Here is a 24,181-nt window from a genome sequence, read left to right on the forward strand (position 1 = left end):
GCGAAAATGGAAGCATTTTTTTGTTATTATGGAAGAAAGATTACTTAACCTTGATTCTTATAACCTTTAACAGTGTACTTGCGCAGCATTAAACATTTGATGGGTTCTTACACATATTATAATTACAGTCAGAATCTTCTCCACGGTTCTCTATCTATCTATATATATATATATCACTAACAGAAATTCCCCAGATTGTCATTTAAAACCACTACACTCTGAATCACAAAAACAAAATAAAAAAGAAAAAATGGTGGAGAAGAAGATTCAAACTGAAAAGAGCCAGAAAAAATAAAAGAAAAATCATGAGGGAGGCAAGATGAACAGCACCTTGAAAAAAAATGACTATGAACAAATATGAACTATGTGCAGTGAGATCATCTAATTAATAGGAAAGCCTGATTCTCTTGGTATCATCGTATGAGAAATTCGTCTGTGGATTCAATATTACCAAGAAGGTCAAAAGATTTGTTTCTCAAGGAGTCTTTGAGGATTGTAATCTGACCTTCCCTGAGAAGAATGTCTTCTTCAAGTGTTTCAATCTTCTTCTTCAATAGATTCACCTCCGAGTTTAGTAACATATTCTCTTCACTGTATTGTTTCACTTTGTCCCACATAATATCTCTTTCCTCTGAAATCTTTGGCACAGTTCCCCTAATGATTGCCAATTCTGTAGTCGATTCTTCAAGGTCATTTTGTAACCGGTTCATATTCTCATTCCTTTTCAAAATCTGTAACGAATTTGGATTATTATACCCAAAGATTCATTCATTACAGGAACCAAACCAAGGTTATTTTGAGTATGAAAATGGAGAATTACCTGGAGTTCTTGATCCTTTAGCTTGTGTGTAATGCAGGATATGCTGTCTTGTGCACTTTGCACCTCGCATCTAAGAATGTGGTTGGCTCTAGCTGCCGTTGCAATTTCAGCTTGCAGCTGCTCAATTTCTAGCTCCTTTGAGTAAAGCTTCTCTCTCAACAGACTCGTTAGTAACCTTTCTGTTCTAAGCTCATATTTTACAACATGCTGCAAGAGAGAAAAGCATTTAAAGAAACTAAATTGACATTAGGGATGATTGGTAACTAGATTCGGTTGAATGAAATACCTCTGAAGCATCACAATCTAATTGCATCCACTCATCTGCATTTACACACTGATTGGATTTCTTATACAATAATGAAGATGCTATCTTTAAACTTCGTTTTAAGCTTTCGGTTCCACGCTTTAATCCTTGAACTTTCATCTCAGATTCAATCAAATATAGCCCATCCAAATTGTTCTTCACCACTTCCATTCCCTGCATTCTCTCTTTCATGAACTCAAAGAATTCTGCACATAGCTGGAAGCCTTCATTCAACAATGTTAGCCCTTGATGTTGTAGATAATCGACACGTGCTACCATTTCCTCATCAAGCTTGATGGTTAAAGCACCATTGTCTTTCCCATTGTGCTTTAAGCGGTTGAATATGTTTATATTCTCGTGCCGAAGGGAATCGATTTCGAAACTGCAAGATTCTAATTCCCTTCTCAATCCCAATTCCACTTCAGTTAACCTTATCTGTTCCATCTGCAATTTCGCCACATGCTTGTCGAACCTTTCGATTTCTGTGTTCTTCCCTAATTCGCAAGTAAACCGTTCCTGCAATCCACTGATTGTTTTCTGCTGGTCACAGCAGGTCCTCGTTAGCCTCGTTGTCGTTTTATACAACTCCTTGCATTCCTTATCCTTTTCCTCAAAATTCCTCTTAAAGGATTCTCTATCTTCTTCAGCAGTTTTGTACTTATCCTGCAAGTCGGAGAGATTCTGAGTCAAAACTTGGTTTTCGTCCCGTAATTTATCTATTATTACAGTCAGGTCCTTAGCCTTCTGCTCTGAATTTGATATTATGCATTTATTCTCTGTGTCCCTCTCATGAATAAGAGAAACTTCCCTTTGTAGAGATACATTCTGCTCGGCTAGCTCCCGAACTCTTTGACGTAGCCTTTGTTCTTCCAATTGGTACTTTTCTAGCTTTAATGACCAGTCGCTGGACCTTCTGTCAAGCTCTTTCTCCAGTTCTGATTGCAATTCAATCTTTTCTCTGTCCAGTTTCTTAGTTTGAGAATCCAATATTTCCTTTGCCAGTCTCAGCTCTTCTTTTGCAGAAGCCCTTTCAGTAATTTGGGACTGTAGAAGACTTAAAATCTCAAGTGCTAAGCTCATTTTCTCCTCATTAATGTGTCTGATTGTCTGAATCAAACCTGAAACTCCTGTTCTCTGTTGAAGATAGCTTTCCTGGTCGCGTTCTTCTCCGAAAAGCATGACTCTCTCCTTTGCCACCTTGATTCTCCTCTTGAGTTCCACATCCATATCCTCTTCAGTTTCAACAAGGTTTAACACTTCACTATGATTTCTTAAGTTTTGTCTATCTACACCAGAGCTCTCCACATTATTTCTATTAATGGCTTCGAACGGTTCATTTACTGAATACACTTTCTGGGGAATCACATTTGCATTAGAACCATAACGTTCATTAGAGGATCTATCATGTATATCTCCGACGGTGATTGGATTTGTTGTAGGAATCCCATGAGATTGGGAGAGTCTCTCAATTACATTCTTCGCTATGGTTCTTGGAGATTCATTCCCCAATCCATTTTCGGCATACTTTGAAGGAAATAAATGATAATTCGATCTTGGAAATTCTTCAAATGGCAGACTTGTCTTCTCATCAATAACATATTTTGGCGAAGTGGGTGCCGTACATCGACCTTGTGGGGGGCGCCTCCTACTACCATTTCTAGGGTGATTTCTTGAAGGAATACTCTTTTGGGGCTTGCTTGATTCTGCCTGTTGCTCACCATCATCAATATATCGGTCCAAGATTTTACTTGAGACATTACTAGAGGAAGTGGAAGAATTTCCTGAAGAATCACAATAACTTCGGCATGAAGCAGCAGATGCAGAACAAGACCTCCCTGGTACACCTCCATAATCATTATATAGCATCTCCAATTTCTTTGCCCTACACTGTCTTCTTAATGGTGGGGTTTGACAGCTAGCAATACCATGGGCCAGATAAATCAGTTTTAAGCATTGAACATTCGATCAAGAAGGATTAACTTGAACGGCAACAAATTCTCGTCTTGTTCTTAAAATAATAACTGGTTTAAGCCTTACCGGTTTGAATGTTCACATTGCTGATCTGAAGAACCAATGAAGTTACCATACAGAGATCTATTTTTATTCTTTGAACCAGAAGAACTTTTATGCTTCCCACCATCAAGCAATGATGCTGAAGACAGCGAGCGACTTCTTCTAAGACCAGTACCTGCATTCATTCAGTTCATCAATATCAGGTTTGTTCTTTCATAATTTGGAAGTGAAGCTCTTGTAGCTACCTGCAACATTGTCCAACCCACCTTCAAATGGATGATCTGTGAAATCTTGTTTTTCTGTTTTTAATTGAGAAACTTCAGTACTGCCGTGGCTAGGTGCTGAAGTTCTGAAAAAGAACAACTTCTTCATTGTGTGAACTCTACACCTGATTTACTATAACCGGTGAAGTCTATGGATACTTGATCCCTGCTCTTCGCTACTAAGCTTTCCACAAATGGTAAAAGGATTCACTTTTAATGGGAACAAAGAACCATGGAAGCAAAGCATTCATCATACGCAGAAATGTCATATAATCTGAAAAAATGCCAGAAATCCAGAAATCCACATTCATAGAAAACCTAATAACAAGTTCAAAACTAAGCTGAAAAAATGCCAGAAATCCACATTCTGAAAGTAATGTTATGTAATAATGTATTGACTGAAAATCCAAAAGAATACAATGAATTAGGCAACCACTGTCAAGCTACGAACAAGAATTTGCAAGAATAAAAGGGAAAATGAATTAGAAACGAGGAAACCCGGAAATTTCATATAATCGGCGCTAACCATTAACCTGTTAATTTTTCACGCCCTCCGACCGTCAAGCTAATGGCCTAAAAGCTCGTTCAAAAGCAAAAACAACCAGCCTTCAGACGAAGCGAAGTTTTATACTCAAACTATGAACAGACCACCCCCAAACCCTAGTTTACGATATCATCTCAACGTATTTTACGCCACACGCACAAAATTCCAACTCCGATTCCTTCCTTCTCCTCAAACTAAAAATAAAGTACCAACATCCACATTATCAATCAATCCGCACCACTACTCCTCACCAAGTAATCAAAATCAACAATCATCAGTAAGCTAACGCGAAATACTACATGATTAGTCGACAATTTCAAAACAAGAACAAGAGTCAGCGACTTACCAAGGGAAGAACAGTAAGATTCCGCAGAGAAATAAATTCCTATTTCGAAGGAGAACGGATTAAAAAGCGGTGGCGAGAAAAATAGTTCAAGCCGAAAAGTTGCCGGCGACGGCGATAGTGGAAGTAAAAAAGAGAGAAAAGCAGCGGAGTTGAAGGAGGAGCGAGGGAAAATGGGAAGAACGAATAAAAGGAAATGGTTCCTTTCTGGGGATTTGAAAATGGGAAGGGTAATTACGTCAAATCAGAATGATTCAAAAGTTTCAGTTACGCTCATTGATTGTTGATATATATAGCACGCACCAGGCGCGGGCGTTTATGTGGGAATAATCCTCTGCTTTCGATTACATTGTAGCTTCTCATTTATTTTAGACAGAATTACATTTTTATTCCTAATATTTTGTTTTCCTTGTTAATTATTAGTGGAAAGCTAACGTGAAAATATAATATTTTTTAATATATATATATATATATATATATATAACTTCAAAAGTGATAAAAATAATATTTTAATTATTATGTTTATGTTGCATGAGATTTAAATTTAAACATCATTTCATATTTAAATAAATATATCATTTCATAAGATGTGCTCGGTTTATGAGTTTTGTGAGAAAAATATGTATATATCTAGCAATCGGGTGAAATTAATTTTTCACATGACTCGGTCTAAATAAGAGGAGACCAAGTCAAGTGACGGATTCAAGCTAGACTTTAAAGTTATGAGTTTATTTTGTCGAGATGGTTTGACATAATTCTTTTGAATGCCCTAATATTCTTTACTCGTTATTCACCTTTGTCGGTTTCAGGTATGGTCAGCTCATCAAGAGGTTCGCTCTCCCAATTCAATTTTTTTCTTGAAAGTTTCAACATTCTTAACTATGGTAAGAGTTACGACAATCATGGTGTGAAAAAAAGCTAGAAATACATATATAATAAAAAATTATATATAAACTAATAAATTAATTAAATATTAAAATCAATAATTCATAATTACATAATTTTATTATCTAAATGATTAATACCTTCAATAATTAATTTTTAAAACTTTCACTAGAATAATTTAATGTATTGAAAACAGCTTATTTATTAAAAAAAATTAACAAATTGACTCTGAAGTTTATTATTAAGTTATAACAACAAATTTAATAATATAATATATTATTATAAAAATAAATAAAAAATAAACTCCTTTTTATAAAAAGAAAATCAATTTACAACCAAAAAGATAGGACATCCACAGGCCATGTAATTATAACCACAACATTAAATGAAAAATAGAAAATTAATAAAAATATTTTAAAACAATTTAAGACGGCCGCTTGGGATCTTGTACAGTTGTTTAATTTTGTTATTTAAAAAAAAAAACACACAGTTGTATAAATAATTAATAATCAATCAAATCCTTTCACATTCTTCAATGATGGATAGCATTGCCGTTGTTTGATTGTACTAAATAAATTGCCCATTAATATTACAAATATTAAAAATAGTAAATTATCAACTTATGATCACAACTTCAAATGCTCACGCTGTTCGATCTCGAAGCCTTCAAAGTATCTTTTTGATAGACGCCGACATGTTAACTTAGTTATCCTCATTAAACTACTTAAAGTATCTTTTTGATAGACGCTTCGACATGTTAACTTAGTTATCCTCATTAAACCACTTACTTAATGTCTAGTTTCTCTGACAGGTAGAGAGTTTCTTTCCACTAGATTAACGAATAAGGGAGAAGTGTATTCTTTCGAATCTCCGAAAGTAAAGCATATGTCAATTCCTCCTTTGATAACTCCTAATAGATAAAACCTAAGTTTGTCGGGACGGACAAAGGCTGCAACAGGCTACCATAAGAAAGCCTACAAACTTTTAATTTTTTCTCTAATAGGTTCTTGAATTTTTAATTTTATGATAAATAACATACTCAATATTTTTTAAAAATTCACGAACTAATTAGACACGAAATTACTAAGTTTATGGTTTGTTTATACACCAAACTAAATTGTGTGTCCGACCATCAAATGGATGCTTCAAAGAATGAAGAGGTTCATGCCTCTCAGTAAATCTTCTTTTTTTGTCATCGGGTTTGCCACCACCATACTCACTCAGTTGACCCGAGCGTCGGGATCATCAAAAAGTTCATTGCTCTCTATCCTTGATAATCTATAGCATCATAACTTCTGTTTCTAAGAGGTAATCTTTCAGTTTGATTCCTATTAGGAATGATAAATCTCATATGGCCATGGTTGGGTGTAGGACCAACATCCCTCAAATCATCAGATGGTGAAAGGAAACAGAATCCTTGTCTTTGGCCTGTCATATGCGCACGTATAGGATGTTGATCGGGCGATCTCGTCCTGTCTGTCCTATAATTTGGAGATCTTCGACGTGTCATGTCGGGACGTCCATAAAACCTATCAGATCTTTCAAAGAGACATTGGCTTGGAGAGCGAGATCAGGATCTTACTAGAGACTTAGAATCAATTCTTTGGAATGAGAAGTTCCTTCTTTCCCGGAACAAAGGTGTGTCTAACTCGTATGCAGGACGAGGTCGTGGATATATCGGACCCCCTGTGTCATCAGCAAAGTTCCTAGTGAACTTTTCTACATGTTGATCAAAAGAACCAACTTCATCCATGCATCAACTAAGACTATAATCTCTAGGCATTCTGTTAACTAACCATTTTGCCACCATGGTCCATGAGTTCTTCCAGGTGACCTCTTCCTTGAGGGTCCATGGAAAAAAAAAGGTCCCTCATCGTCCAGCAATGGCCTACTGGGACGGTCAGCACCGACAAAACCGACAAATCGACCATCAGGAATAATTTTATATCGGTCGTGATCAAGATCAGGAACATGGTAATCTATCTGTGCTGGTCACTGTATGTTTCAGGAGAAAAGTTGGGACCAAAATCCCATTCCCCAGATCGATTGTCCAACATATTGGTAGGCAAAGTTAGATCCCTATTCTGCTCTACCTCTATAGCAATGGTTTTCTCCATCTCACCCTGAGAAAATTTCGGAATCAGTTCCTCGATCCCATCAACGATTTCGTCTGCGGTGTCGTGGCCCTCCAACTTGTCCTTATTAACATATTGAGATAATTGGCTTCTTCCTGCAGCCTTCGTAGGCCTGTTTACATCCCCACCAATAGTATTCTCTACGGCTTGTGGTTCTTTCACACAAAGATCTTCATGTTCTTGCTCACAAGATGTACTTTTAGTTGTAGTATGAACATCGTCTTCACTCTTAAAGTCCAGATTTTCGGGTTTCGTTTCCTGTTCCAGAGGACCTAATTTGAAACATTCATGATCAGGCAATCCAGCAGAATTGATCTTCTTATCATCACAATCAGCATGATCCAATGGCTCATTTCGCATCGATTCCCAAACCTCCCGTCTTCATAGTCTTCTTCTATGTTATTATCATCATCGTTGTCTTCAACCTTGCGGCAATATTCCAGTTACCATCTGATTCATATTAAGAAACATAAGGATCTTCTTCAAGTGTAGGCTTTGGAGAAGATGAATTGAGACTTGAAGGAAGATGCTCTTTTGATGGCATGAATGCTTTAATAGAGTTGCCTTTATGTTCCCAATCTAAAAGGGCCTATGAATCCATTGAGGTATTTAGATCCCATTTTTCCCTGCTTGATTGCAAAAGAGAATCATCACAATCAGACCCCACGTTACCTTTGACACAATGGGAGCTACTTCCTTGCTTGTTTAAAGACAAGTCCAGCAAAACAGGCACCAAAGAATTCTGCTTATTCAGGTCACTCTTGTAAGAAACCAATTTCTCTGATAGAGCTCCTCCTTCAACTTGACAAATTGAAGAGCTGCACTTTTCTTCAGGCATTTTTACATCAATTTCTTCCTCTTTTGTTACTACCAAGAGGATCCAAGTCGACACCAGTTGATGGTAACTTCAACCCACCGTAGATCTCTGGTGATTGATGAACAGAGTGTTTTTCAGTTACCAAGGACTTATCTTCATATTCAACAGCATGTCCCCCCAAACCGGGTCCCGGAAACTCGACTCCTGGCATCCCAATATCGTTCTGGACTATATCCACATAGCATGACTGAGTATCAGATTTTCGTTTATTCTCATTAGAAACACAGTCCTGGTTCCTGTTTGACAACCCATAACATGTGTCTGCACTAGACCTTGAAACTATTGTCACAGGTAGACTCGACTGTTCGACCTCTAACGAATTTTCATCGGGATTAAATGAAGATACCTTTTTAGGTGGAAATGGGCGCTCAATCTTCAATAAATTTCCATCTGGATGGAATGAAGATATACCTTCAGATGGAGATGGAGATGGAGATGGAGAGATCTGCACTACCGGAAATCTCCTTTTCTTGATTGGAAGATTTGCATCATAATCACTAACTGAGAATCCAATGCGCTTATAACCAACCTGCATAGTGCCAATAGAACATTTACTGACAATAATTATAAAGCCATATGAGAAGAAACTTGCACGAGCTTCAAAATCCAGAAAACAGCGAAGAAAAATGTTAAGCACCTCTTCACTTTCTGGTACCGCCATTATTCCAAAACCTCGGCTTAATACAGTTTCTTGATCTTTTATCACTTCAATCCAACACCAAAATCTCACTAACTTCTTAGAACTCAGTTTCGATTTCTGCACCGTATGGATACTAATACTAAATTAGTGATCTTAAAAAAGATTCAGCATGCAAGATAACATATGACAGACATTGTGTCGAAATAATCAATGAATCTCAAGCGAAAACTAAAGAAATTAGCGATGCGCACTGTTACATCGTGAAAATATCATAAAACCAGCATCCAAATCTTAAATCCAGCATATGAGAGGTTCCTGTGTTCAAATTTTAACCACAGAAGTTTAGATGATCCACGCCTTGTGATTGGATCAGGGGAGACACAGCACAATGAACCGTATATCAAACTCCAGCGGTGAAAGAACAAAGGATTCCAGATTCCTAACGAACTAGACTAAATTGACGATAAAATTAAAAGGAACAAAATAAAAGAAGCATAAACTTCCATTTACGCAAACACATTCCACATCTAACCGATCATCAAATCACCAGAATCACTTGATAAGGAATTCGATGGAACTGCTAGAAAACATTCCAGTATTTGAACAGCTGATCCTCAACAACGACTCAAACTTCCACAAAACTCCCCTCTGCCTCGAAAGAAACACACTTATCGATTCAAAGAGATAACTAGCCTAAAGGCAGAGATGCGAACAATACCGAAACGCAGATCTAATACATGCTCGTTTTGCTGGTGATACCGAGAGAGAGTAAGAATGGAATCAAGGAAGAATCACGAGAAATCCAAATCGACGATGGCATTGACCTGAAGAGCGAACTAACGAATTTGGTTTCTAAAACTTCACACGAATACTTTTAAAATATTTATTTGTCTTAAATTTTTTTAATTTATTCTTTTTTAGTCCCTACACTTTAAATAATTATCATTTCTAGTCATTAACGTATAAACAAAAATATAAAAACGGAACAAATAGAAACCGCTAAATTATTTAATTCAAAAAAAGAAGGAAAAAAATAAACCACTAATTTTAAAGAGCGGAAAAAAAATATAAAAAGAAAACAAAAAAACATAAGGTCCAGACGGGTACAGCAGAGGCGCGAGTTTATCCTCGAGCTCAGCATTCTCCTTCCATGGCGGCAATTCCATCTTCCTCACTGCAATTCCCAAACTCCCTCGCACTCGCTTCCAATTCCAAGCCTCACAAGCCGAAGACTCTCACCTTCGTAATCAGAGCAGCAGATCCGGAATCTCCTGCCGCCGATTCGGAACCTAGATCGGACGGCGACGATTTCGAGGACCGACTGGCCCGACTCCAACTCCGACGCGGAACGGGAAAGAAGGCAGAGATTCGTAAGGCTCGGAAGTCCAGGAAAGGATCAACCGCCGCCGCCTCGTCAGTGTATCTCCCGCCAGTGCCGCTGAAGGAAGCGGTTTCCGGCGGACTTAAGGTAGAATTTGGATTCAGTCCGTACAGCGAGAGGATCAATGGATGGATTGCGATACTCGGATTATGGGCACTGGTTCTAGTGGAATTAGCCACTGGAAAAGGCGTCATCAATTACCACACGCCAGCGATTATACTGATTCAAGCATACTTCGTAGCGGCGGCGGCTGCTCTGTATATCAAATACGAGAAGGAGAAGGTTAGCGTTTGGCCGCAAGATGAAATCAAAAGTTAACTTCAATAATTTAGTCTTTTGTTCATCTGCTTGTTCCTGAATCTTCCAGATTTCTTTCTCTTTTCCGCTCTTAAGATTCAACCAACGCTTTTGAATTATATATGAAGAAACCTGAGAGAATCTTACATCATTGTTTATTTGATCATCAAGCTCCATGAGTACCTGGAAGGAGGTAAGGATTTTGAAGTTTCCGATTAAATTCTCTTCTTTAATTTTCAAAACATAATAGGCTGAACGTATTACTTAGAGACTATTTATGAAATTGAATTGAATTATCTTTTAAGTGAATGAATTATTTTAATATTTAATAAGTAAGATATGGATGGGATAAGTCCATCCATCCAATGAGCAGCAGCCATTTTTCTATATAAAGGGATCCAAACACCTCCTAAGCACAAGAACAACGCAGCTTCTTCTGAATCTCACCTGGCTTCTGAGCTGAATTGAAAAGGAAATTTCAAATTCTTTTTCTTTTCATTCGGGAAATGTCTTCAAAACCATGATGATGATGATGGTGATGATGTTCGTTCCACATCTGCCGACCATGACCATGTCTGTATTCTTCTACTTCATGTTCTTCAATCACTGTTCGTCTACCTAAATTTTCTGGTTGGTTCTTTACACGTCTATCAAATTCCCTCTCCCTCATCTTACCTCTTTCATGGAACTCTTCTTCATCCTCCGTGCAGTATCTGTAAGGCCTCGCTCTTTCGTCTGCATCATTGTGATAGTTTTCACTGTCTGAATCATTACATTGTGGTCGGAATTGGTGAAGATGTTCGTGTCTGTTGGCAAACCTTCTTCGATCGTCGTCGTTGCCATCATCAATCAGTTCATTCAATTGACCAGGATGTACAGGTCCATCGAAGTATTCGTTACTCTCTATCCTATTATCTCGAGGATCCATATCTTCAAACCTCCTGTTTCTAAATGACATTCTGTCAGTTCGGTTTCGACTTCGTAGACTTGGTCTCATATGGCCATGGTCACGAGCGGAACCCATATCCCTCAAATTGTTAGGTGGCAGTGACGGAAACGGGAAACCATGTCTTCGAACTGGCATATCTCCATGGATTTGAGGAGGTTGATCAGGCGATCTCATCCTATAACCAGGTGGAGGACTTCGCCGTGCCATTTCTGGATGCCCAAAGAACCTCTCAGACTTTCTTTTGGATGGAAACCATTGGGAAGGAGAGCGTCCTCTGGACGTTCCTGGAGATTTAGAATCAACTCTTTGAAAACTTTTTCTTTGGATAGGAAAATTCCTTCGGTCTCGGATAAAAGGAGGCCGATCTACTTCAAATGAAGGTTGAGGGTGCGCATATAATGGATCCATGGTTTCGTCTTCAAATGTCCTCATGAACTTTTCACCATGTCGCGGTCCAACCAGTTCCGATCCACGTTCACGATTACATCTACTCGGACTGATATTTCTAGGCATTCTGTGTGCCATTTTAACACCTCGCACTGGAGGAGGCCCATCTCTTCGACCAGGCGACTTCCTCCTAGAGGCCATATGACAAAAAAGAGGGCCTTCGTCGTCTAATATCTGTCTACCTCGATGATCACCAGCGCTACGAAATGGACCATCAGGTTTCATTTTATAATGGTTTTGATCAATATCATCATCAGAAACAGCAGGCATGTATTTACGTCTACGGGCATCATAGGGTGGTGGTACTTGATCACTGTAATTTCCTGGAGAGATTGTTGGATTAAAATCCCATTCACCTTGGACAGAGTTAATCCGGATAGTGAATCTACCTCTTCTACGACTAAAATTGGTTTGGGGTGATAGATTCTGATGTCTATTCACATAAAATCTCTGGAAAACGTCCCTATATGGTTCATCTCTAGAAAATAGAAAGAAATCAGCAAAGCAATGCAGAATGTAATCAAATTAATGCACAGCTAAGAAGTAGATAATCACCTTCCTTGTGGATGTAATTTTTCCCCTTCATGCGCCATGTCGGGTATTCGTTTTCTATCAGTTTGTGTTAAAACCGACCTCGCCAAACTAGATCTTGTTTTACTAGGAAGCGAAGAAGTAGAAGGTTTGCAGGGACTAACAATCCGGCTATGCTTACTGCCACGAGTAATATCGTCAGTCACATCATCATCATTTAAAGGCTCGACATTTGGCAAAGCTGGATTGTCGTTTCGCACGATGTCTACTGTTTTAACCTTCTCTGCGTCGCTCTGAGAAACTGTCGTAATCGATTCTTCAATTCCATTAGTGGCTTTCTCAGGGGAAGTTTCCTGGTCCTCTAAGGCAGATATTTTAGCCTTGTTGGCCTTGTTCAAACACACTCTAGTGGTATGCTCTTCGACAGGCAACTCTTTCGATCGTTCTTGCTCGGACGATTGATTCGAAGTTACAGAATGAAGATTGTCTTCTCGTTTAACATCGAGGATTTCTAATTTATTTTCCTGCTTAACAGAAACCAAGGAGGAACAACAATCAGAACCAGGCAGTCCATTGCTAGAATCACCATGATCAAAAATTTTTACTTTTTTCGTCTCGCATATACTGCTTTCTACTTGAGTCGTCAATGTCGGTTCCCGAACCTCTCCATCTTCGTAATCTTCTTCTATATCATTATCAACTGTATCCATGGCCTCATTTACATCAAGCTTACCATCTGATTCATATTCAGAACTATATGGATCTTCTTCTAATAAATCAGCTGATAGACTGATCTTTTCCTCATCATTTACAGAACTTTCCTCACCTCCCTGCAAACTAGAGCACTGCTCATTCGTGTGTGTAAAAGGACGCCAGAGCGGGTTATTCTGATTTTCATCTTCAACAATGACTGGTTTTATAACAGAACTACTGGAATCTTTGGAACATGTATCCTTACTTACATCTGTCATTACCGAATTCACAAGTCCACCATCACAGCCATATCCCGCTTGGTGCACTTTCATATTAAGAGGTCCTGTAGTTGGAGTATGTAATTCGGAAGGGCTCGACATGTTTGCCTCTATAATTGAATCATTTGTAGGAGAAGGATTTCTAGGCATTGCTATAGGCTTTATAATAGGACCATTGGAATCTTTGGAACCTGGATCCTTACTTATATCAGTCATTTCTGAATCGACGAGTTCACCACCACAACAATATGCTCCTTCGTGCACTTTCAAATTAAGATGTTCTTTAGTAGGAGTTTGCAATTCTGGATGGTTTGACATGTCTCCATCTGTGATCAAATCAGTTGAACAAGAGTTTCCAGCTGCTTCAGTCATCTCTGCCACAAAAGGCATCGGTGCAGGACAAGAACTATCTACCTCTGGAAGAACTTGCTTAGCTACCAAATCTAATCTACCACCTAATGTTTTGAGTGCTTCCTGTTTGCTTTCGTAATTTGATTCAGAGTTAACAGATTTGGCCTTAACTGGGTTCATTGGTATATAAACATCTGAAGCATTGGGAATTTGAAGAAATTCGCGCTTCACAATAGCACTGTCTGATAATCCCAGCACATTAACTTCATCACTTTTAGACATGAGTTTGGAAGCCTCAACAAATGGCTCTGGCTTTACGACTTTTAGTGCACCATTAAGATCATCAAACTGCAAACCTCTTCCTGTTGAGCTTAGAGAAGGACTTGTTTTCCTAAAGCCTAACTTGGCAAATGAACTTTGTTCCTGACTTATTACATGCCTATGATCTGATGAACTAAGACTTAGATGAAGATGATCACTGTCATCTAAAGGAGTTAGCTTTCCTGACAGAGTATCAGTATTAACCATTTCTGTTGAGAATCTGTGTGTAGTGACAATTGTGTTTGTCTGAACAGCTGGAACATGCTCGGGAGGATCGCCACTTGAACAGCCTTCCCAAAACTCCATCGAGGTATTTAGATCCCAATTTTCCCTATTTGACTCCTGAATAGAACCATCATAACTAGACCCAACATTTACAGTGAGACACTGATCGAGACTTCCTTCCTTGCTTAAACTTAAGTTCAATAACACTGGTTCTAAATTAATCTGCTTCAGAGATTTCAAGTCACTCCCTTCAAGAACCGAGTCTGGAACAAGATGTTCCTTCGAACCAACTGATAATTCGGCTTCTTTTTTCGCTAAAGAAGTTGAAAACTCTAATCTATCAAGTTGTTTTCTGTCAACCTCATCACTTTCCTTTTCGGCACAAAGTCCAGGGTTAGAGTTAGCATCAGAATGTGGTAACTTGAACTCTGGTTTCTCATGCAGAACAAGCGCATGATTTTCATTCACCATACATGTTTCTTTATTTTCCACGCAGCCAGCAGAACACGCATCATTTTCCTGAAACTCGACTCTGGAAGGTCCAATAATTCTTTGGACCATATTCATGTTGCATAAATCAGATTTCCGTTTACCATCCTCAGAAAATGAAATCTTCTTTTCTGAAAATTCAGAAGTTGTGATTGTACTAGAATTGGAAACTGTTGGACCATCTGATACGCAAGGCTCGTCTACTTTTGCTATGTTATCATCTACTAATGGAAGAGAAGATATTTCTTTGGGCGGAGGAGATTGGATTAAAGGAAACCTCCTCTTCTTGATAGGAACAATTGCATTATAATCACTAGTTGACATGACAGTACGCTTAAACCCAACCTGCCAAATGAATAGATAATGAGAAAAATTACAACCACAAAAGAAGAAACGAGTACGACATTCTATTTACAGAAACAACAAGAAATAATGAAAAAATCTCTTCACTTCGGGTACAACCAAGTTTCCGAGATCTCAGAAGCTTAATATAATTTTCGATCTTCAATCAATCTGTTCGTCTTAGTCAGATATATTCGCGTTCGACCAGCTAAACATCGAAATTACATCCAATTTAATTTTCAGAAAGCTCCAACAACTTTTCGCAGCTCAACAACCCAAAACCCTACCTCTGCTTCGATTTATAAAGAAAAAAAACAGAAACCTAACAAATCAACGTATCTTCTTCGTTCGATTCGTGGAAAATTTGTGTTCTTAAGGCAGAGATGCAAAATTCATACCAGAAATCAGATTCCTACGAGCTTTTCAGATCGATGAGAGTACACAAGAATGAAACTGATCACATAAGCGTTTACAACTATGAAACCAAAATCAACGAGCAGACGACGAAGAGGAAGCAAATTATTGGAGAATATAAAGGGTAGGACTGGAAATTATTGGTGGTCTAATGGGCCAAGGCCCACTTAGGCCCAAATAGATTCAACCCAATTTAGATGGGACTCTACATCCGGCCCGTTAGTGATTGAAGAAAGTGGAATAAATTTTGACAAAAATCTAAAAAAAAATCAAATTTTCTCTAAATTTAATAATTGAAAACATGTTATAAATTTTTAGATAATAAAATATTTTTAAAAAATTAAATTAATTTAAACCGGTCTCAAGTTGTCGAAAATGATAATAAATTAAATTAAATTAAAAAATGGATAAACTTATACAATTTTGCAATTTTTCATGATAAAAAAAACAATAATTCTAAAAAAATGTATTTTTTTAGTATTGAAAATTAGGTGAAAAGAAAAAGAAAAAAAAAAAAACTGAAAAAGGTTGAAGAAACGTAACGGACAGTATTTGGGAAGCATGTGGTCGATGTAACAGAAAGATAACGTTGACGTTTCCATTGATTTTGACTTTGGAATTCTTCAATTTTAGAGGGCTGCCCCATCCCCTCGGTAGCCCAACAATATTTTCAACCACTTTTATATATATATATATATTGTAATTATTATTATTATTATTATTATTATAGGTTAAATTTGACTTAATATAAGCTTTTATTTATTTATAAATAAATAAATAAAAATATCGAGATTTTCGCTCCCTTTCGTAATGCTACGTTATCTTCCATTTGGGTTTGCTTCTGGTATCACCCGAACAATCTTATATGAATGAAGAAAATTTTCGGTTATGAATAGTCCTCCCCTCTCAACAAGGATAGACCCCTATGGAAAGTTCGGGTTTCAAGCCATAAACGGCCTTCAAGTCTACCGTCTTAATGTACTGTCGACCCTTCTTTCAAAACGAGGTAAAAAATTTGTTGCTCAGTCTCTTTCTAATCTCGAGTCACCCTCTTGTATAAGTAATAGACTATGGCTAATAAACATTTTCGTTTTTGTGCCCACGTGGAGCTTAGTCGCATCGGAATGAGTTCTAATTTAATTATAAATAACTTCAAAACTTTATGAACAAAATGTAGCTGTTTTTATAAAATTAAAAAAAAAATTGTTATTTTTTAATAAATTACAAGTTTCAGCAATAAAAGGGATAAATATTTAATTTAAGAAGTTTGCTAAACTTACCTGCCGCGCTCAAACTTCCAAGAAATCTCCTTTTTATGGGTTCTCAAATTTTCTTCCCTTCTTAATTTTTTTGCGTTGGCATCCAAACAGCGGTCAGCCCGGGCAGAGCTGAATCCTTAAAATTATTTCACTTAACAAAGTAGATCAACGCCCAACCTAAATTTACAAGAATAAAGTGTGAAATATTACACGTGTCACAACCCCATTTGTCTGTTATGAGTGGAAAAAGTTCCAACTCTGACCTAAATGTGTAACCACGCTCTCCAACCCTCACATCTCTTCTCTTTATATCAGCTTTTATTGTACTTGTATGGTTATAGAGAAAGCCAAATATTTGGAAATCCACTTCCCAAAATTTAGGTATATAAGTATATTGAACCGGAATTTCGAGAGGTTATAAGAAGAACGATCTCGTAAGCTTTTTCGTAGGGGTAATCATGGTAGAGAATATGTCACCTGCTAGAGATACGGTTGGGTTTTTCAACTATACGGAATTGCATGATCGCCCACGCTCTTTTGCTAGTTTTTCTCCTTCACTTGGTGAGCTTTTGAAGCGAGTCGGCGATGTACGAAGGGAGGCGGCAGGAGATGAGAACGAGACTCCGGTATGTGTTGAATAACTATACTAAATTCAAAAGCTCGAGCATGTCGGTTAATATATTTTTAATTTCTTGGCACTTCATTCGTTAGAAGACTTTGGGGTCGAGTCAATGCTAGAACATGAGTGAGGTTTTATGAGATCGCACAATGGTTGGGGAGAATAACGAAACATTCTTTATAAGGGCGTGGAAACTTCTTTCTAACAGACACGTTTTTATAACATTGAAGAAAGTCAGAAAGGAAAGTCTAAAAATGACAATATGTGTTACAAACAGTATCAAAACTAAACATTTTTTATAAAAATGTAAAAAACATTTACGGAGCCTAAAGCTTTTTAAAAACTTTGGATAAGAGCTTCCAATAACGGAAGGATTAGGGTAAATTTAATTTAATTAATTAATTTTTAGTTATGTTGTATAACAGGTGCATCAGGTGGTGGACATGAACGGCAAGACGTTGGAGACGAGGTCCTTGCCTTTCGTGCTCTCCTTCAACAACCTCACATACAGTGTCAAAGTTCGCCGGAAAATTAGTTTTTCGTCGGTTTTTCAACGAGGGAACACACTTGGTGGTTCTCCGACAGACAAGACAGTCGTAGACGGCAGCTTATTTATGAAAACGAAGACTCTGTTAAACAACATCTCTGGCGAGGCTCGAGAGGGTGAGATTATGGCCGTTCTCGGAGCGAGTGGCTCGGGGAAATCGACGTTGATTGATGCACTGGCTAATAGGATTGCGAAAGGAAGCTTGAAAGGAACGGTGACTTTAAATAGCGAGGTGTTGGAATCCAGATTGTTGAAGGTGATCTCTGCTTATGTTATGCAGGATGATTTGCTCTTCCCGATGCTCACAGTGGAAGAAACTCTAATGTTTTCGGCTGAGTTTCGATTGCCTCGAACGCTTTCGAAATCGAAGAAGAAACTGCGGGTTCAGGCGTTGATTGACCAGTTAGGGCTGCGGAACGCGGCGAAAACCATCATCGGAGACGAAGGACACCGCGGCGTCTCCGGGGGAGAGCGGCGGCGAGTCTCGATCGGAATCGACATAATCCACGATCCGATCATCCTTTTCCTCGACGAGCCTACATCTGGACTCGATTCAACTAGTGCATTCATGGTGGTGAAAGTTCTACAGAGGATTGCTCAGAGCGGCAGCATTGTCGTTATGTCCGTACACCAGCCGAGTTATCGAATTCTCGGATTGCTAGATCGATTATTGTTTCTCTCTCGCGGACAAACCGTTTACAGTGGCTCCCCTGCCAATCTTCCTCAGTATTTTGCAGAGTTTGGCCATCCGATTCCAGAAAATGAAAACCGGACTGAATTCGCGCTCGATCGGATTCGAGAGCTCGAAGGATCTCCGGAAGGAACCAAGAGCTTGGTTGAATTCCACAAATCATGGCAGAGTATGCAGAACATTTCAAAATCAGAGTCGGATCACCAGAGTATATCGTTAAAAGAAGCAATCAGTGCGAGCATTTCACGAGGCAAGTTAGTCTCCGGCGCAACCAACAACGACGCGAGCCCTAACTCCATGGTTCCGACCTTCGCAAATCCATTTTGGATAGAAATGGCGGTTTTATCAAAACGATCTGTACTAAACTCCCGCCGTATGCCGGAGCTTTTCGGAATTCGACTCGGCGCCGTTCTCGTCACCGGTTTCATCCTCGCTACCATGTTTTGGCAACTCGATAACTCACCAAAAGGAGTTCAAGAACGGTTAGGGTTCTTCGCTTTCGCCATGTCTACAACCTTCTACACCTGCGCAGATGCTCTTCCTGTGTTTCTGCAAGAACGTTACATTTTCATGAGAGAAACAGCCTATAACGCATATCGGAGATCCTCCTACGTCCTCTCTCACTCTCTGGTAGCCTTGCCGGCGCTGATCTTCCTTTCCTTAGCTTTCGCAGCAACGACGTTTTGGGCCGTCGGACTGGACGGTGGAATTTCAGGTTTCTTGTTCTACTTTCTGATCATTTTTGCTGCGTTCTGGGCCGGAAGTTCATTCGTCACTTTTCTCTCGGGAGTAGTTCCTCATGTAATGCTTGGCTACACCATTGTCGTCGCAATTTTAGCTTACTTCCTTCTCTTCAGTGGATTCTTCATCACACGCGAACGAATTCCAGGTTACTGGATCTGGTTCCATTACCTTTCTCTGGTCAAGTATCCGTATGAAGCCGTTTTACAGAACGAATTCGACAATCCGGCGAAATGCTTCGTGAGAGGCGTGCAGATTTTCGACAACACGCCGCTGGGACTCGTGCCGACCGCCATGAAATTGAAGCTTCTGGAGAATCTGAGCAACACTTTAGGGATGAAGATAACGAGATCCACTTGCTTGACGACGGGTTCTGACATTCTTCAACAGCAGGGAGTGATGGATTTGAGTAAGTGGAATTGCTTGCTGGTGACTGTGGCGTGGGGATTCTTGTTCAGGATTCTGTTCTACTTCTCGCTCCTCATTGGAAGCAAGAACAAGAGAAGATGAACAAAATTTATAATCGGATTTTTATTATTTGTTTAGTTGGAAGGAATATTCAAATGAGTTTTAATTCTTCGAAATGCTTTTTATGCGTTTCTTTCACTTTTTTCCTTAAATTTTTCGTCCCATTTTAAGGCTTGTGAAGCACTGAAATAACTGTTGTTAAACCCAATATATTCTTATTTTTTATTTATAATTTTCATCCTAAATTCTTTGGAAGGGATGACTAACTTCAAGATTAAAGTGTTCAAATTCACAAATTCACTCCATATTGTCTATTTTGGTCAATTATATATAGTAATCAGCTTCATCGTTTTAAAACGAGACTACTCAATTTTCTCTCCAACGGCTAGGGATCTTAGCGGTGGAGCGATAAGTAATCAGCCTAACTGTTTTAAAACATGTATGTCCGGAAGAGGTTTTCACACCCTTATAAAGAATATTGAGTTCTCTCTCCAACGGCTAGGGATCTTGGCAGTGAACGTAGGCTGTTATAAATGATATCAAAGTCAGGCATCATGCGGTGTACCAATGAGAACGCTGGGCTACCAAGTGGGGTGGATTGTGAAATCACACATGAATAATGGAACGAAACATTTATTAGAAGAGTGTGGAAATCTTTTCCTATCAAACACGTTTTAAAACCTTGAGAGGAACTACGGAAGGGGAAGCTCAAAAAAGACAATATCAGCTAACGGTGGACTTGAGCCATTACAAAGTAGGTACATAATTTGGGTATATAAGATTTCATTGCAAACCAGAAATTCAAAAACAGACAGAGAATTCAAACAGATTGGCAGTGAAGGATAGATGAGATGATAAAACAACAGCATTTTTAGTAACTGATGTAAACAGTGAACTGCAGCAAAGTTTCAACCCCATCAGTTTCATGCTGGTTGGTGCCTGGAAGAGTCTTCACGTTGGCATACCCTTTTGCATTTACATATTTTCCGGTGCCTCCCATGATGGCCAAGTGAGATTCCGACACCGCGGTCCGATGGACGCCGAAGAAGCTTAGGCTGTCGACGTAATGGCCACTCGTAAACATAGTTGTGAATGCCATTGTTTGACTGTTTCCATCTTCCGAGCTCACGACATAGAATCCTTGAGCTTTTCCAATCAAGCCAGAACCGAGCTCGTGTCCTTCTGTGAGCTCGTCGTCGATCACGGTCATTGTGCCAAACATGAGCTGCTGTACCGATACACCGGACGGGAGCTGCCCTGCGTTAACAGATGGAAAGCTCGACGCGCCATTGAAGTTGTTCCCGCCACCGTTATTGTTCTGCAACAATGGCGATGTAGCTCCGCCGAGTCCAATCAGAAAGGGGAGGTTGTTGTTGTTAATTAGACCAGTGTTTCCATTGCTTTGAGGAACACCATTACCAACTGATAAAACGGCTCCATTGGGTTTGGCAAACGGAAGCTGGCCGTTGAGGGCTGGATTGTTAACCGCCCCGGTAACCGCCCGAGCCGAGGGATTCGAACCACCAAGGATGTCATGCATGAAGAAGGTAAAGGTATGGTGATCATCTTGAATCCCCCCTGAACTAGGTAGAGTTGCTGAAGGTGTAGTAGCCCCTTGCCCCACATTTCCAACCGACGTCCCGCCCGAACTAGGTAGAGTTGTTGAAGGTGTAATAGCTCCTTGCCCCAGGTTACCAACCGACATCGCGCCCGAACTAGGTAGAGTTGTTGAAGATGCAGTAGTTCCACCCCCCGGATTGCCAACCAGCGTCGGGACGACATTCGACGCAGCTTGAGTACTTCCCGAGACTTGTGGCTGCTCGTCGAGAAGTCTGGCCGAGTTGGCAGAGAAACACATGAAGCAGAGCAGCAGAAGGCAGGGTAAAGGTTTAGTTAAGAAAGGGAGAAGGTTGTGGGAGTCCATGAGAGGAGGGTTTAAGGAAGAGGGAATAGATGTTGTGTGTTTTATGGGAATGTTGATGGGGTTTAGGGTAATATATATTAGGGTGAAGGAAATGGGAGTTGCTGAAATGGAGTTGGTGAATAACTCTATGATCGATGGTGATTTGGTTTGGATTTCAATTTACACCAACAAAACCATAAGTAAATTTAAATTCTAATATTTTCGAGTTTTACACGCCCTTATAAGAATGCTTCGTTTCCCTCTTCAATCAAGATGGGATCTCACATCGACTAACGTCCTTGCTGGCACAAATCTAACGGCTCCAACACCATTTGTAACGCCCAAACTTAACGTTAACAAATATTGTTTTTTTCGGACTTTTCCTTCTAAGTTCCCCTCAAGGTTTACACATCTTAAACCTTTTATATGGATGACCAGTGTCTTACACCGTCCAAGTGACTGGCTCTGATAACATTTGTAACAATTCAAACCCACTACTAATAGATATTGTTGGCTTTGGCCAAGAAGGTATAACCGTCCATCTGAGTAGATTTCACTCAATTTAATTATTAGTTGAGTTAAAAAAAAAAATTAGGAATATAAGTTAAACAATATATATTATAGCAACAAGAGAGAGAGAGAGAGAGAGAGAGAGAGGCTAAATTATAGTTTATTTCTTATAATATTTTGGAGATAGAGAGAAGGAAAAGAAACAAAAACAAAAACTGTGGAGAGGGAAGAGGAGGGGTCTGTTATTCTGATATGGTCGGGGTTTGGTTCCAAGAGGTTATTCAAATTGTGGGAGGCTGTGCTTGGTTTAAACGTTGTTCGACAATTGGGAGAATCTGGTAGCCAAACTAAGCCTAGCCGCTGGTGAAACTCCATCCTTACAAACAATGGACGCCAATACAGATTCAGATAGCAGCTTGCTCTCTATTGTCGCCATCCCTTCTTTTTGTTCAGGAATGCTCCCATCCTTTGAGAAGCTTATCTGCATCACCCACCAACAATCACTCTTTTAATCTTAATCCTTAATCTTTAATCTTACTTACTACTTGTTGATCCTATCATAATACTCTGTTAACATAATCTCATCCAAGTTATTGATCTTACTTACTACTTGTTGATCCTATCATTAAAACAATGGAACTAACCGATAAAGTGTTTGGAGGCAAGTGGGTGAAAAGAATGGAAGAGCCAGCAGGGAACGTTTCGTTCTTGAAGGCATCAATGAACTTTTTAATGGCTTCGGCTCCTTCCTCAGTATACATTCCCATGGATTTCCAAGCTGCTTCACAGTTCTCTGCAACTTTCTCCGCGTATTGCTGACCCGTAAGTGGCCGTATCATTGTAACATTTGTGAATTTCTCGGAAGGACCTGAATTTCCAAGTTCAACGCCAACAATATGTAATTTGTTTACACAAAACATAAAAGAGAACCAAAACAACCATATGCTAACTTGAAATTTAATCTAAATTTATTTATTTGAGAAAGGACCGCACCGATTGAACTCTTCTTGATCCTATTCAATCAATTTGGCAGACAAATTGTCGTATTGTTCGTTTGATCTTACAAATCGGAAATTCGCGTGAATATATATCATTCTATTCGTCCACATTAACAATTTTATTTCACAATCAACGATCTGGCAAGTCAAAACTCAAGTCACCGGAACACCGGTAACGTCCGGGAGCCGGAACGGCGGAAATCTAACAGTCATCTCTAACTTCTCAAGTACGGATTATAAGAAATTAAAAAAGAAAAGCAGTTACTCACCAGTGACAATGTCCCTGAAGAACTCATCGGAATCCATCAACTCCGCCGCACTCTTCCCTTTCCACTTACCGGCAAGCAATGGCAAAGCATCCTTCTCCAAGTAAACGCCGATCGCAGTAAATTTCACGGAGTTCCCTTCGATCTCCAACTCCCTAACTCCTGTACAGTTTTTCCAAAAGCACATTCTTATAAGGAGAAGGAAAAGGAAAACATAAGCGAAAAACAAACAAACAAACAAACACATTCAATCGCGCACAGCCGTGGAATCTGACCTGCACCGCCGAGGAATAGAGTCTTAGCAGAGGCCGGAGGCTTGATTTGCTCCGGAAATTTCACGTTCTCAACTTGAATTCCGTTGAGATCAGACACCGACGCCATTGAAACCCTTAGTCAAGTCCGTCCACAAGAGATCTAATGGGGGAGTGAAGTGGGTAGAGCGGAGAGGTTTAAGTGTATTTATAGGATGTGGAGCGATCACGTGCAGAACACGTGGAGAAAGCACAGCCCCGTATTTTTCGTACTGTGAGGCGCCCATGGTTAGGTAGAAAGGATGGTGTCCAATAATCACTGGATACTTAGAGCTGTAACAATCCAATTAAGGATAAATTCTGGTTTTATATGCCCACCCATATTA

General features: G+C 39.3%; 7 protein-coding genes across 15 annotated transcripts; 2 read left to right on the forward strand and 5 right to left on the reverse strand.

Annotated features, from left to right (window-relative positions):
• Positions 1 to 136: 136 nt before the first annotated feature.
• Positions 137 to 4,529, reverse strand: LOC111489319 (myosin-9-like). Of its 3 annotated transcripts, none has more exons than XM_023137471.1 (6): positions 4,291 to 4,529; positions 3,383 to 3,579; positions 3,162 to 3,312; positions 1,107 to 3,039; positions 821 to 1,027; positions 137 to 731 (listed from the first exon to the last, which is right to left on the reverse strand). In XM_023137471.1, exons 2-6 carry the CDS (start codon positions 3,507 to 3,509, stop codon positions 414 to 416), a joined length of 2,736 nt encoding a protein of 911 aa, XP_022993239.1. In that variant the 5' UTR covers positions 3,510 to 3,579; positions 4,291 to 4,529; the 3' UTR covers positions 137 to 413. The 3 variants fall into 3 exon arrangements, with proteins under 3 accessions (XP_022993239.1, XP_022993240.1, XP_022993238.1); XM_023137472.1 differs by having other exon boundaries at positions 3,404 to 3,674; XM_023137470.1 differs by having other exon boundaries at positions 3,383 to 3,674.
• A 1,694-nt stretch (positions 4,530 to 6,223) lies between these two features.
• LOC111489021 lies at positions 6,224 to 10,016 on the reverse strand. Of its 3 annotated transcripts, none has more exons than XM_023137027.1 (4): positions 9,932 to 10,000; positions 9,543 to 9,648; positions 8,822 to 8,941; positions 6,224 to 8,713 (listed from the first exon to the last, which is right to left on the reverse strand). In XM_023137027.1, exons 3-4 carry the CDS (start codon positions 8,843 to 8,845, stop codon positions 8,153 to 8,155), a joined length of 585 nt encoding a protein of 194 aa, XP_022992795.1. In that variant the 5' UTR covers positions 8,846 to 8,941; positions 9,543 to 9,648; positions 9,932 to 10,000; the 3' UTR covers positions 6,224 to 8,152. The 3 variants fall into 3 exon arrangements, with proteins under 3 accessions (XP_022992795.1, XP_022992793.1, XP_022992794.1); XM_023137025.1 differs by having other exon boundaries at positions 9,325 to 9,648; XM_023137026.1 differs by lacking the exon at positions 9,543 to 9,648 and having other exon boundaries at positions 9,932 to 10,016.
• On the forward strand, positions 9,868 to 10,668 carry LOC111489022. Its single transcript, XM_023137028.1, has one exon. The coding sequence runs from the start codon at positions 9,975 to 9,977 to the stop codon at positions 10,521 to 10,523; it is 549 nt and encodes a 182-aa protein (XP_022992796.1). The 5' UTR covers positions 9,868 to 9,974; the 3' UTR covers positions 10,524 to 10,668.
• On the reverse strand, positions 10,332 to 15,633 carry LOC111489020. Of its 4 annotated transcripts, XR_002719315.1 has the most exons (5): positions 15,527 to 15,633; positions 12,454 to 15,131; positions 10,950 to 12,376; positions 10,650 to 10,685; positions 10,372 to 10,460 (listed from the first exon to the last, which is right to left on the reverse strand). XR_002719315.1 is itself a non-coding variant. In XM_023137022.1 (4 exons), the coding sequence occupies exons 2-3, from the start codon at positions 15,108 to 15,110 to the stop codon at positions 10,981 to 10,983; spliced, it is 4,053 nt and encodes a 1,350-aa protein (XP_022992790.1). In that variant the 5' UTR covers positions 15,111 to 15,131; positions 15,527 to 15,633; the 3' UTR covers positions 10,332 to 10,460; positions 10,950 to 10,980. The 4 variants fall into 4 exon arrangements, 3 of the variants coding, with proteins under 3 accessions (XP_022992790.1, XP_022992791.1, XP_022992789.1); XM_023137022.1 differs by lacking the exon at positions 10,650 to 10,685 and having other exon boundaries at positions 10,332 to 10,460; XM_023137023.1 differs by lacking the exons at positions 10,372 to 10,460; positions 10,650 to 10,685 and having other exon boundaries at positions 10,782 to 12,221; positions 12,288 to 12,376.
• Positions 15,634 to 17,158: 1,525 nt separating this feature from the next.
• Positions 17,159 to 20,005, forward strand: LOC111489708 (ABC transporter G family member 6-like). The gene is made up of 2 exons (XM_023138043.1): positions 17,159 to 17,427; positions 17,846 to 20,005. Exons 1-2 carry the CDS (start codon positions 17,260 to 17,262, stop codon positions 19,907 to 19,909), a joined length of 2,232 nt encoding a protein of 743 aa, XP_022993811.1. The 5' UTR covers positions 17,159 to 17,259; the 3' UTR covers positions 19,910 to 20,005.
• A 621-nt stretch (positions 20,006 to 20,626) lies between these two features.
• LOC111489265 (dirigent protein 10-like) lies at positions 20,627 to 21,954 on the reverse strand. Its single transcript, XM_023137399.1, has one exon. The coding sequence runs from the start codon at positions 21,789 to 21,791 to the stop codon at positions 20,739 to 20,741; it is 1,053 nt and encodes a 350-aa protein (XP_022993167.1). The 5' UTR covers positions 21,792 to 21,954; the 3' UTR covers positions 20,627 to 20,738.
• A 469-nt stretch (positions 21,955 to 22,423) lies between these two features.
• On the reverse strand, positions 22,424 to 23,981 carry LOC111489212 (chalcone--flavonone isomerase). Of its 2 annotated transcripts, XM_023137325.1 has the most exons (5): positions 23,820 to 23,981; positions 23,548 to 23,706; positions 22,925 to 23,148; positions 22,574 to 22,761; positions 22,424 to 22,536 (listed from the first exon to the last, which is right to left on the reverse strand). In XM_023137325.1, the coding sequence occupies exons 1-4, from the start codon at positions 23,923 to 23,925 to the stop codon at positions 22,588 to 22,590; spliced, it is 663 nt and encodes a 220-aa protein (XP_022993093.1). In that variant the 5' UTR covers positions 23,926 to 23,981; the 3' UTR covers positions 22,424 to 22,536; positions 22,574 to 22,587. The 2 variants fall into 2 exon arrangements, with proteins under 2 accessions (XP_022993093.1, XP_022993092.1); XM_023137324.1 differs by having other exon boundaries at positions 22,424 to 22,761.
• Between the last annotated feature and the right edge of the window lie 200 nt (positions 23,982 to 24,181).

Source organism: Cucurbita maxima, unplaced genomic scaffold, assembly GCF_002738345.1.
Source record: "Cucurbita maxima cultivar Rimu unplaced genomic scaffold, Cmax_1.0 Cma_Scf00014, whole genome shotgun sequence".
Lineage (NCBI taxonomy): Eukaryota > Viridiplantae > Streptophyta > Magnoliopsida > Cucurbitales > Cucurbitaceae > Cucurbita > Cucurbita maxima.